The sequence below is a fragment of the Morus notabilis genome, unplaced genomic scaffold, assembly GCF_000414095.1.
Source record: "Morus notabilis unplaced genomic scaffold, ASM41409v2 Scaffold365, whole genome shotgun sequence".
Lineage (NCBI taxonomy): Eukaryota > Viridiplantae > Streptophyta > Magnoliopsida > Rosales > Moraceae > Morus > Morus notabilis.
Window position 1 is genome coordinate 122,691 of NW_010362906.1, and position 12,309 is coordinate 134,999.

At 31.5% G+C, this 12,309-nt stretch overlaps 1 protein-coding gene across 1 annotated transcript; it reads left to right on the top strand.

The window, feature by feature from the left end:
* The first annotated feature begins 296 nt into the window (after positions 1 to 296).
* On the top strand, positions 297 to 5,252 carry LOC21400245 (probable adenylate kinase 6, chloroplastic). Its single transcript, XM_010103189.2, has 4 exons — positions 297 to 710; positions 3,311 to 3,451; positions 4,220 to 4,492; positions 4,821 to 5,252. Exons 1-4 carry the CDS (start codon positions 360 to 362, stop codon positions 4,959 to 4,961), a joined length of 906 nt encoding a protein of 301 aa, XP_010101491.1. The 5' UTR covers positions 297 to 359; the 3' UTR covers positions 4,962 to 5,252.
* The last annotated feature ends 7,057 nt before the right edge of the window (positions 5,253 to 12,309 follow it).

Here is a 12,309-nt window from a genome sequence, read left to right on the forward strand (position 1 = left end):
CATCTAAACACAAATTCAAATTAGATTTTAAACTCAAATCATATTAAAATACTCCTTAAATTAAGATCTAAACTCAAAAAATTTAAAAAATGCATAAGAACAAGCCCGAATAAATTCAAATAGCAAAATACAAGAAAACACATTCATTGTCTTCTAAAAAAAAAAAAAAAAAAAAAAAACAATACACGTTATCGTGGCTCGTTTTTAGACGCAAAAAAATATAAACAATAAATTGTTAACATAATTAACGAAACTCTAATTATTTAAAAAAATTGTTACAAAAATCTCCTCCTCGATTGAAGGAGCGACACGCTAAAAGGAGAAAAAAAAAAGCTTGATCAAATTAAACTCAGACTCCAATGGCGGCGTTGAGGGTTAGCTTCCGCGCTTTGCGACCTTCTTCTTCTTCTTCTTCTTCCTCAAATTCCCTGGTATTTTCTCTTGTTCGGTACCTCAGTTCTTCTTCTTCTTCTTCTTCTTCTTCTTCTTTCGTTGACTCTGGAGTTAACCTGCAAAAACCGGCGAACGGCGTTCCTCTCCGGCGAAAGCCCAACGGGAGAAACGACGTCCATTGGGTGTTCCTCGGCTGCCCGGGCGTCGGCAAGGGAACCTACGCCTCCCGCCTCTCCAATCTCCTAGGCGTCCTCCACATCGCCACCGGTGATCTCATTCGCGAGGAGCTCGCCTCTTCTGGTCCTCTCGCTCCCAAGGTCCGTAATTAGGGTTTCCTCTTTATTGCTTAATTTCTTTAATTTATCTTTGAATTTGATCCTTTTCTGGCTCGATTTTGCTTTCTTCTGATCGCTCCTAAAACTTTCTTCAATTTAATTTCTTCGTTTTGGTGATATCTAGCTTGTAAGGACTAAAGAAACTTTTCTTGACTTTAATTATTAGTTTTTAACTCGATTTCTTCCTTTTCTTCGATCTTCAGATTCTTTCAATTTCTCACTTTCAACTGAATTTGTCATTTTTGGCGTTTTTGTTCTTGTTTTTTTTTTTTTTTTTTTTTTTGGGTTTTTTTTTTTTTTTTTTTTTTTTTTTTTTTTTGGAGCTTTTTTCTTTCTTCACGGACAAGAAAGCAAAAGTAAACGACGGAATGTATCTTCTTTTACATTGGCCCCTGCTTATTGCTTAGAGAGAGAAAATGAAGTACTTCATTGGCTTCAGTTCGTTAAAAATTGTATATACATAGTTACATTTGTTAAAAATTGTATATACATAGTTAGATACATTATATTATAGGCAAAGGCTTAAGTACTTCATAAAGTCTGGTCCTACATGTAAGGAGGATGACAGTGGCAGAGCCAGGAAATTGTTTCGGATGGCGTGGTGGAGCCAAAATTTTGTGTTAAAATTACAACGTAACTATATTTTCTTAACTTTTGTCTCTCTTTTTTGTCTTCATTTTATTATTATTATTATTATGTGTTTTGTTCTTCTTATGAATGAACTAAGCGTGTAATTTTTAAATTTTAAAGTCCCAAAAATATAAGTTTACATAGTACTACTATAATTGGTTTTTGGTTTATTTGGAGTTTAAGTTTGAGATATGACTATATTTAAAAATAAGGATAAATTCATGAGAGGTCCCAGAGGTCCCTGAATTTTTGTCTCTCTCTAGAATTAGTCCTTGTAGTTGAATTTGTCTCATAAAAAATTCCTGAACTAAAAAAGTCTCATAAATAGTCCCTTAAATTTTTGGATGGTAGTTATGCTTTTTGGGTTATTTCTTTTCTTTTTTGCTTTTAGTTATTTATTTTTTTATGTTATGAAATAGCTAAACTATTTTTCATGAAGTAGATAGAATTTAAACTCTTCCTTCTTAACGTTGGAATATTGTGAGGGACTATTATCATTGAATTTTTTTTTTTCTAGTTTTATGGATATTTCCACCTTCACTTTATTCTTATCAATTGAAAAAAAAAGGCACTACAAAAGAATGCCTCCCTCTTTGTCAGTAAATTCTTCTATGTTAATACTTGATATAATTAATAAGCGGCCATACCTTAATTTGACCATAATGCATTTACCAAAAAAAAAAAAAAAAAGAAGAAGAAGAAGACCACCATAATGCACAATACATGGAGCAACAGAAGTTTCGAAACAAAAGGAAAACCTAATTACGTACACTGATATAAGTTCATGAGAAAAGAGGTAAGTGTGTGTGTGTGTGTATATATATATATATATACACACACACCCACACACACACTATATAATGCTTGTACAATTGAAACAATAATAATAATTTTCAGAATAATTATCTTAATTGTGTAAGAGTTGTTGCATCCTTTTAAAAACGTAACTTTACTTGGATAAAATTTGATTCAAACAACAAAAATAACAATTTAGAGATTAATTGTAGAGAAAAATATTAATAGCCAATTTTGGAGAAGTAAAAAATATTTAGGTTGCGTGGTATGAGGGTTCTAGAACCGGAATCATGATTCTGGTTCAAACCTTTGTTTGTTTGTAAAAAGTAAAAAATGGTTCTTGAAAATCAGTGTTTAGTTTGGATGGTTCTGGTTCAAGGTTTGAATCACGATGTGATGTTTTAAACTAAAACCACCCTAAATAATAAAACCACCACCTCCCCCCTTGATTTTGGATGGTTCAAATCTCTGGTTCTAATTCCGGTTTTAGAACTATGGTTTGGACGTTCAAACCATAAATCATGGTTTTAGTTCTAAAACTAAAACCACCCTAATTTGAACCCTCATACCTAACGCAAACTTAGAGATCTCAAATAAGACAAAAGTGTAAAATAAAATAACCTAAAAATCATAACCACCATCCAATTTAACAGATTCCATCTAAAATTTTAACAGAGGGACTATTTATAAGACACTTTTTCAATTGAGGGACTATTTATGAGACAAATTTGACTACATGGACTAATTTTAGAGAGAGAAAAAAATTGAGGGACCTTAGATAAATTTACTCCAAAAATTAAAAGTCAAACTTGAAGTGAAATGTTTTGTATAATTCCACCTCAATATTACAATTTGTAAAATTTTAGGAGGGCAAATAGTAAGAAAAATAGTTAAAAAAGTTTTGGAGGGGCAAAATTAGAACAATGTAGCTCTGCCTCTGGTGGAGGAATAAAGGGTGTAACATTATTTTATTTTGTAAAGAAATTATAATTACAGGATAATAAATAACATGTTACACGTCCTAGTTTTATATGTTACAGTATAGGATGGTCTGAAGACAAGCCTGTCAAACCATAAATGTATAATATGCTTGATTTTCTTGTGTTTGGATGGTTATTACCTTTCTTTTTTATTTTTTCAACTATAAATTTTTGCAGCTCGCAGAGGTTGTTAACCGAGGCAAATTGGTTTCAGATGAAATTGTGATAGATTTATTGTCCAACCGTCTTCAAGCTGGTGAGGCAAAGGGTGAATCTGGATTCATACTTGATGGTTTCCCTCGAACTATAAGACAGGCAGTAAGTATGTACTTCTTTTGGGTTGGGAAAAACAATGGAAAAGCTATGTATATTTGATACTACGTCTGATAAAATGTTAAGTGTTTGTTACTTAAAACATTGATGGCTGCAGGATTAGAGTTTTGTTTTTGCCTTTTGTTTTGTTTTTTTGTTCTTTTTTGTTTTTGTTTTGTTTTTTTTTTGTTTTTATATTAAATGTATGAGTAAGCGAGACAGGTGTACTTGTTTGTTTTCTCTCGATTTGTGTATGCTAGCTGATTTGATGTGGGGACCTGAGTTTGTTAAGGAAAAGGCAGATCGAAAGATTGAAGTGCGTTAGGTACTAGCTTCTATTGGCATGGTTAAACTGATTGTAGCAGTTAATCATAAGTAGCTTGGTTTCCCATCAACATCCCTTTCAGTTAGGATAGGGACTAATGAGATGTTAGTTAACTAGTTTGTAGAGTTATCACCTAATCTAAAAGTTTTGGAACATAATTAGATATGTGTTCACAGGCAATTATGAAACACACGTTACGTTTGTTTCCCTGCATATGTGACTTGCAGAAACTTGAATGAACCAGATTGGGAGTTTCTCCTAGAATAGCTCCAGTAGGCATTTGTTGGGTTGGCTTGGCTTTGTCAGCTTGTTGGGCCTTTGATTATGTTGCCAAAAGATGGTCGTGATACTTTAGCATTACTTTGATGATAGCTACGAGTAGAGTATTAATTTTTAGACAACCGCTTTAATGGTAGTAAGTTTATTATTATTGTTGTTATTTTTTGCAGGAAATTTTAGAGGGAGTGATAGATATAGACTTGGTGATTAATCTAAAACTTCGAGAAGATGCTTTGCTTGCAAAGTGCCTGGGACGACGGATTTGTAGTGAATGTGGTGGAAACTTTAACATTGCTTGCATTGATATTAAAGGGGAGGATGGGAAGCCTGGCATATACATGCCTCCACTAGATCCGCCTCCTCATTGTGCATCGAAGCTTATCACACGTTCTGACGACACAGAAGAAGTTGTTAAGGAACGACTCCGTGTATATAATGAGATGGTATTCCTCCGTTATCTATGAGATTTTATTCACATTTCAGCGAAAAAAATATCCACTTTCTAGATGAAATTTAGGAAGTTATATATTGTCGGAATGAGAAACCTATTGTACATGGCGAAATTAGAATACTCCTCATGAGGGAGAGCACATTTTTGGTACCATGCTGCATTCTGTCTAGTTTGACTCTGAAGTTAAGTCCACCTAAAGTGCATGAAAAGGCTATCATACTGTTACTGGGCCAGTTAATTGAGTTGTTTGTGATACTTTTATGGAGATATTTTACCGTGAAAGCAACAAGTTTGACTTCTAAATTGACTTGTTTTGACAGAGTCAACCGTTGGAGGAGTTCTACCGTAGTCGCGGGAAATTGTTGGAATTTGATCTTCCCGGAGGAATCCCAGAATCGTGGCCAAAGCTTCTTCAAGCTCTGAATCTGGAAGACCATGATCAACGGTCTGCAGCAGCATGAACTTCTAATGCTCTGTTCTATATGTAGTAGGTAAGAGTTAGATCATTCTTTGCGTTGTGAGCTTGTGAGCATGCACACGCATTTATTTAATTGAAGTAAAGCGGAGACAAGTTTTTATTTGCAAATAAAAATAAGAAACCTTCAATTTTATGCAAGGTAGCTTCCAATTGTGATTTAAGAGACGTGTAAATATTAAAGGGTAAGATTGTTCGGAGAGAAAAGGAGATGTGAAAGTATTGTTTATGTTAATTGGTGGACTGATGTTCAGCTAATAAGTGATTATTTTGTGAACGTCTAAGTTTTATTTTCCTTCTCATTCTGCTCTATGTTTATGAAAGAAGCCTGGAGGTGAGTGTATGCTCTGTCCAAAAGAGAAGTTTCTCTTATTGATCCTTTATGGGGCACCCTGTATTTCCAGAAAAGAAAAGAAAAAAAAAATCCCTTTTATAATAAGGGAGCTGCTCCCGTGCGCCAATATATTGGCAGGTTAAATTTTATGTATGTAGGATTTGTATAAAATTACGTAAAAGTTAAAAAGTATGTATATCTAACGATTAAAAAAAAAAACTTGACTTACTGGTATGTCGGGCGTACTAGAGAATCTCTCTTATAATAAATATAAAAAAGCGTCCATAGGCATGTGAATAGACAAAAGTATTCCGGTTGGTAAGTACAAATATTTTTTATTTTTTTATTTTTTTAGAAATTGAATACCAGGAAAAAAAAAAAAACATGTAAGACGGGCTGCTTGGCACCTTGGTCGCAAACACATGCCTGAGAGTGCCTGCCTAGGTTGCAAACCATGGCTACGAGAAGACTAGAATATTGTTGGTCATTGATTGCTATTGTAGGTATCAAGGTATGATGCTGCTATCAAGGTTATCTTTGATATTTTCAAAGGTTTTTAAGATGTGCATCTTTTTATGATTGTACTTAGATCTCAGTTCTCCATTGTTGAATGTGTGATTATTATTATTGTTTTATTTGGACTTTTGAGTTTACAATATTACTAAACTAAAATTTGAAATAGTAAAATACATATTTAATAAACAGGTAAGAAGGTTACAATGGAATCTCATCTTATTCTATTTAATTAACAAGACGAGCTCCGAGAAAAATTTCAGCTGCTACCATTGTAGCACCATGTATCGGAGCTGGAATAGTAGACCTTTCATTGAAAGATGCACAAAGTAGCAAATAAAAACTTATTTCCTCTACAAGGTAGGCTGGTAGAGAGCAGTGAAGGCTGCCCTACGCCAAACCTGTCTTATTGCCATCCCCATGTTGTGTAACAATTTGTGCGAGAGTTTTCTTTTTCAAAGTGAATATCAAACTAGAGGTTGTAGCTATGGCGTTTGTGTAAAGTTATGATGAAATAGTCTATAGAATAGAAAGCACAAAAGCTTTCACTGTTTGGGTATTTCGACCAAAACGGCAAGTGCGTTTAGAACTTTTTTTTATTGTTTTTAAAAACGTTTTCACACGTCTTATTTAGCAAATATTTTGAAAACGAAAATAAAAAACAATGGATGTATTTGAAGTTGGTTTTGTTTTTGTTTTCACGTTTTTTGAGAAAAAAATAAAAATGGGAGAGAAACATCGTTTGACACAATTAAAGATAAAAAACGAAAATAAAAATGATTTTTAGTTTAGTGTAAAATTGGAGAGAAATGATTTTCATTTTTTGTTTCCATTTTTTTCTCTCTCAAGCACATAGAGAGAGAGACATTAATGGATTTTTTATACTGAAAATAATCTTTTGATAAAACTACTAAACACATTTTCAAAACTGATTTAGGTCTGAGATTAAAAACATTTTCATTTCCATTTTCATACAAAAAATAAAATCATTTTAAAACGAGTTTCAAACGCACCAAATGTAAATAGTTTTTGTGAAGGAAGTTAGAAAGCGATTAGACGTTGTTTTCCCTTTTCCGTTTTCATTTTTTAATACATACCAATAATGTTACATTAAATTATTTAATTATTAATTACTAATTATATAATATATTAATTAATAATTAATAAATAGATATAACTATAACTAATAAATAGATATTAATTACTTATTTATTAATTAATATTAAATTATAAATTATAAATTTTATTAATAAAAATGATAAATATTAAATAGTAATTAATTATTTAGTTAAAGATTAATTGCCAAAAAGATTCTATAATATATTAATAATAGAATAATTAATAATAGGTTATTAAATAAATAACTATAATTAATATATCAATCATATATATTAATTATAATCTATTAATTAGTAAATATATGATAAATAAAAATAGTAATTACTCAATTAATAATTAATATTAAATTATATAATAAATTGTAATATACTAATCAATAGTAATTAATAATTGATAATTAACAATTCATCATTATTTAAAGAAAAATTATTAAAAATGGATCATGCAATATATCAAATAATAGATTATTAAATAAATGTTAGTAACTAATTAACTAATTATTTAATCATGTAACTAAAAGTTAATTATTTAAATAGTAAATAGAATATTAATATATTAATTAGTTTTTCTTAACATACTTATTAATTACTTATAACTAATAAATATGAGTACGTTACTAACACAGTAATTACTTATAACTGATTATTAATTACATTTTTATTATTTATCATACTAATTCATTATATATAATTTAATTACCAATGCACTCATTAATTATAATATATTCATGATTATTGTATTATTAATATATTAATTTTATTTGCTTAGTGATTATCAATTTTTGATTTCTTAATATATTAATTTAACATTATTAATTACATGTACTCGAAACAAAATTTCATAAATATAACCAAACATGATTTTACTTTTTTACTATACTCAAAATAATCTTTTAAAAGACTAACCAAACGTAATTTTAGAATCAGTCTCAGAATAATTTTTAAAACAATCTCATTTTCACTTTTGTACTGAAAATAAAATCATTATAAAAACATTACCAAACGGGCCGGGCAATTCCCCATCCATGGGGTTTTTTTTTTAGTTTTTGGTCCTCTTTTAGGTTCTCCTTTTGTCTTTTGGTCCCTCGTTCTTACCCCTCCTTTCTTCCTAAATTATTTATTTTTACTCTTTTTTTTTTTTTTTTTTACTTTTTACCCTAAAACATTTATTTTTTTTATCCTTTTTTTGCTTCTTATCCTAAAGCTTTATTTTTTTTTCATTTTTTTTCTTTTGTCTTAATACTTATTTATTCTTTCATTTTGGTCCTTTCTGACTTTTTTGTTTGCTTCTTACCCTAAACTTTATTTTTTTTTCCATTTTGGTTCCTTTTTGGGTTTCTATATTTCATATACTTTTGAATGTGTCTCATTTTTAAAATTTTATTTTGAATAATTTTTATTGTGACATGCATTTTTCTTTCTATATGCCTTATTTAAATGCAACCATTATTTTTAGTACATTTATTCTCTCTATTCTTTTATTTGAGTGATTTTAAAATGTGTTATCTCTTTTACTTTGTTTTTATTAATATAATTTCTTTCATATGTGTCCGTACTTAATTTTTTTTTATTTTCATTTTGCCAAAAGATTATATACAATGTAATACTTCTTAATGACTTCTTTTAAATGTTTTTTTTCCTGTGTGTTCTCATTAGAATATATTTTTTCAAATGTGTCCTTATTCAATTGTTTCCTGTGTAATCTTTTGTATTTTAATGATGATACTAACAAAGATATTTGTGTTAGTTGTATGTTAACGAACTAATTAACTAGATCTTTATTATCAAATATAAATTACAAAAATAATAACATGGTAATCAAAATTTAACACACAGATTACTCTCCATGTGCAAAGCACGTTGACTTCAACTAGTATAATAATATAGCGCATCATCCTTCACTCACCTGGACTCAACTATTTGAGCCTTGTGCCCATAAATAATATAATAAAAGTAAAATAGTTATTTTATAGGATTGGAATTGAAATATAACAACTTTTTTGAAATATATTAGAAACAAACAAATTATGTAGAAATTAGGGTTGTGCATGATTTGATTCAAACCGTTGGTCCACTTCCATGTTAGCACTATTAATAAACAATCCGATCCAGACTGGTCTCATCTTATAAACGGTCTGGTCCAATCTAAATTTTTAAAACTATTAATAATATTTTAATTTAGAAACCTAACAGTTTAGGACCGGATCAGATTGAAAACCCTAGTTTCACTCATTATAATGATTTTCTTGTTTGTGTTGTCGGCGTTGAAAATGGAAGAGAGAGAGAGAGAGAGAGAGAGAGAGAGAGAGTATTATGATATTTATTCAAGTTGTGGCGGTTTTGAAATATTTTTTAGCATGGCAATAATCTATATATGTTAAGGGGACGTTTGTTTCCTATATTCGTCCCTGATTCTTATTCTGAATCATGATTCATGGTTTTCTACAGTGTTTTCTCTTACAAAAAATACACGTATAATGAGAATGGTTCTGAATCATGATTATAAATACATAAACCAATCGTAAACAAAGTGTGTGGCAAGCACCTATCTTTCTCAACAACTAAATAGAAAAGCATACTCCAAAGGGCACCTTAACTTTTTCCCATGTTTTAAATAAGTATACTCGCATTTCGTAAAACATTTTAAACATTTAGATTATAATTAAAGTTTGACATTTTAGTATACTAATAGTCCAAACTTAATATCTCACTAAAGCAAAACTCTACTGCATTACTATATAGGTTCATAACTTTCAAAAAGAAAACATTATACTATAAGCTCATAGGAATTGTTTGGTAAGAAAGATGGAGAGACAGAATGATGGAGAGAGTTGGAGGGATGGAGAATGTGAAGGATGGAGAGAGTTATAATAATTATTTATGTTGTTTGATTGGAGAGAAGAAGAATTGAGAGTAGGGCTGTTCATAAACCCGAACAACCCGCAAACCCAACCCACCCCGCCCCAACCCAAGCCGAAAAAAGCAACTTGCAGCATTATTTTTAAATTTTCGGCCCATTATACCTCTAGCCCAAAGTGTTGGGGGCGGATTGCGGGTTGGGCCCATAACAACCCGCAATCCCCAACCCAACCCGCACAACATACCCCCAAGCTTTCGACCTAAGCCGAACTGGCCAAGTTCTACCTTAGGCTCGCTAACATTAGGGTTCACAATCTCATTCTCGGTCTCCCCTCCCGTGAACCCCCTCTTCAGTTTTCCCTCTTCTTCCTCTCCCGTTAACCCCCTCATAACTCTCTCCTCATTGCTCAGTCCTCTCGGCCACCGTCTTGCCCACTTTCTCCGGTGCTCTCTCGCCGGACTGATAAGGATGGTTACTATTTCTATTTAATGATGAAGTTTGAATATTATATTGAACTTTAAGTCTTTGATTTTTTGAATGTTGAAACCGACCACCCAACCCACCCCGCACCGCCCCAACCCAACCCGAATATCGTTGGGTTGTGAAATTTTTCTAACATCGTTGGGGCCAAATATGTGCAACCCACACCCTTTGAGGCAAGGAAAAAAAAGTCCTACCCCGCACCAACCCAACCCATGAATAGCCATAATTGAGAGGATGAATGATAGTTATTTATTTAATTATATTGTTTATTTTACTATTTGTTAATAATTTTTTTGAAGGGTAAAAAAGTCATTTTATTAAAATTTGAATAGATTGATTGGATCCTTTCATATGGAAGGGATCTAAAATAGTTGGCTCAGAGGGAGATTCTCTCCCTTCATATCTCATATCCCTCCTCCTCAACTTCTAACCAAACAAAGGATTCATTCTCTCCCTCCACCCCTCTCTCTCTATTTCTCTTTCTCTCATACCAAACATACTCAAAGTGCAGCATCCAGATCGGTCTGATAAGCGTAGCTTTTCATGTATTCTGTATTCTCATGTAATATCATTTGTTCATGTTTTACACACATAATCAAATAGAATGTTACGTATATATGAATAATGTTATACGAGAATATGAAAAAAATTAGATCTGCTGGACTGTATGAGCGTTGGACTCGAGACTTTGTCGAAGTTCATAATTTTGTGAACTTAAACTTCTTAAACTGAAAAAAACTTGATAAGAGGCTTGATTAATTTGAACGATAAGTTTGTTTGTGCAACTCTACTAAACCCCACAAAAAAAAAACATTTTCGACAAAAAAAAAAAAAACTTTTTTTTTCATTTTCAACGCCTACAAGTTGTTCAATATATTATCAAATATATGTGTATATGTAACCATTGATCATACTAGAAACTGAATATGATGTTTTGTTTTAGTTGAGTAGAGCATTTTATTTTTGCAGAAAACTACGTATTATACCATCAAAATCTATAGTTTTACATTTATGTCATCTAGTCTCTTATTATTTTTGTTGATTTTGATATTTTACTAAAATACTCTTCGAACAATCGAGCCGGAAAAGCCTGATCATCTTCATAGAGGAGAAAAAAGTAATCTAATAACATATTAAAAATATTCTACAATAATATTTTTTGGCGAACTTTTTCTATGGCATATTTTCTGGTGAATTGAGTGGGCATAGATGTTACTGTCCTGTTTGCTAAGCGAGTTTGAATTGTTTGGACTTGAACCTCAAGAAAATTAATGAACTCACTATTTGAATGTATTGTTCTAAGATTTTTATCTTTTATTCTTACTTATTAACCTTTTGACTGATTAATTCTTTGAGTAAAAAAGTATTAATTAAATGTAAGAAATAAAAATATGAGATCGATACATTTTAAGATATATTTGCCTCATTTTCCCTCAAACTTTTGAATTTGAATCTATATATAAATTTTTTATAGTTCAAACTAACGTTCAATAGTGTTAAAGTTTGTACTGTATTCAAGTATGGTTACGTGAAGGTCATGTGTTCAAGATGAGTTGTTCTAGTAGGCTATGTGTTTAGCCAGGTCAGCAGGTCATCGGTGTTAGTGCTGGAACTTTGGATGGGCCGCCTGCGACCGCCCGAAAAGCCCGAGAATTTACCCGAGCCCGAACCCAACCCGCCCGAGCCCAAATTTCACCTTGAATGGGCCGCGGGCTTGTATTCGGCGGCCCGAGCCTGCCTGAATTGCCCAAATTTTTTAAACTTTTTTTTAATATTAAGTTATTTATATAGCCCGAAAAGCCCGAGAATTTACCCGAGCCCGAACCCAACCCGCCCGAGCCCAAATTTCCCCTTGAATGGGCCGCGGGCTTGTATTCGGCGGCCCGAGCCTGCCTGAATTGCCCAAATTTTTTAAACTTTTTTTTAATATTAAGTTATTTATATATATATTACAATTTATATATATTATATTTATATATATATATATATTATAATTTGTAATGTACACACGCAATATATAAAAAAC

Bases quoted from the DNA above. Each gene is read 5' to 3' on its own strand.
- LOC21400245 (XM_010103189.2), top strand. From the start codon at position 360: ATGGCGGCGTTGAGGGTTAGCTTCCGCGCTTTGCGACCTTCTTCTTCT. The intron at 711-3,310 runs GTCCGTAATTAG...AAATTTTTGCAG, and splicing joins CTGGTCCTCTCGCTCCCAAG to CTCGCAGAGGTTGTTAACCG. The intron at 4,493-4,820 runs GTATTCCTCCGT...TTGTTTTGACAG, and splicing joins TCCGTGTATATAATGAGATG to AGTCAACCGTTGGAGGAGTT.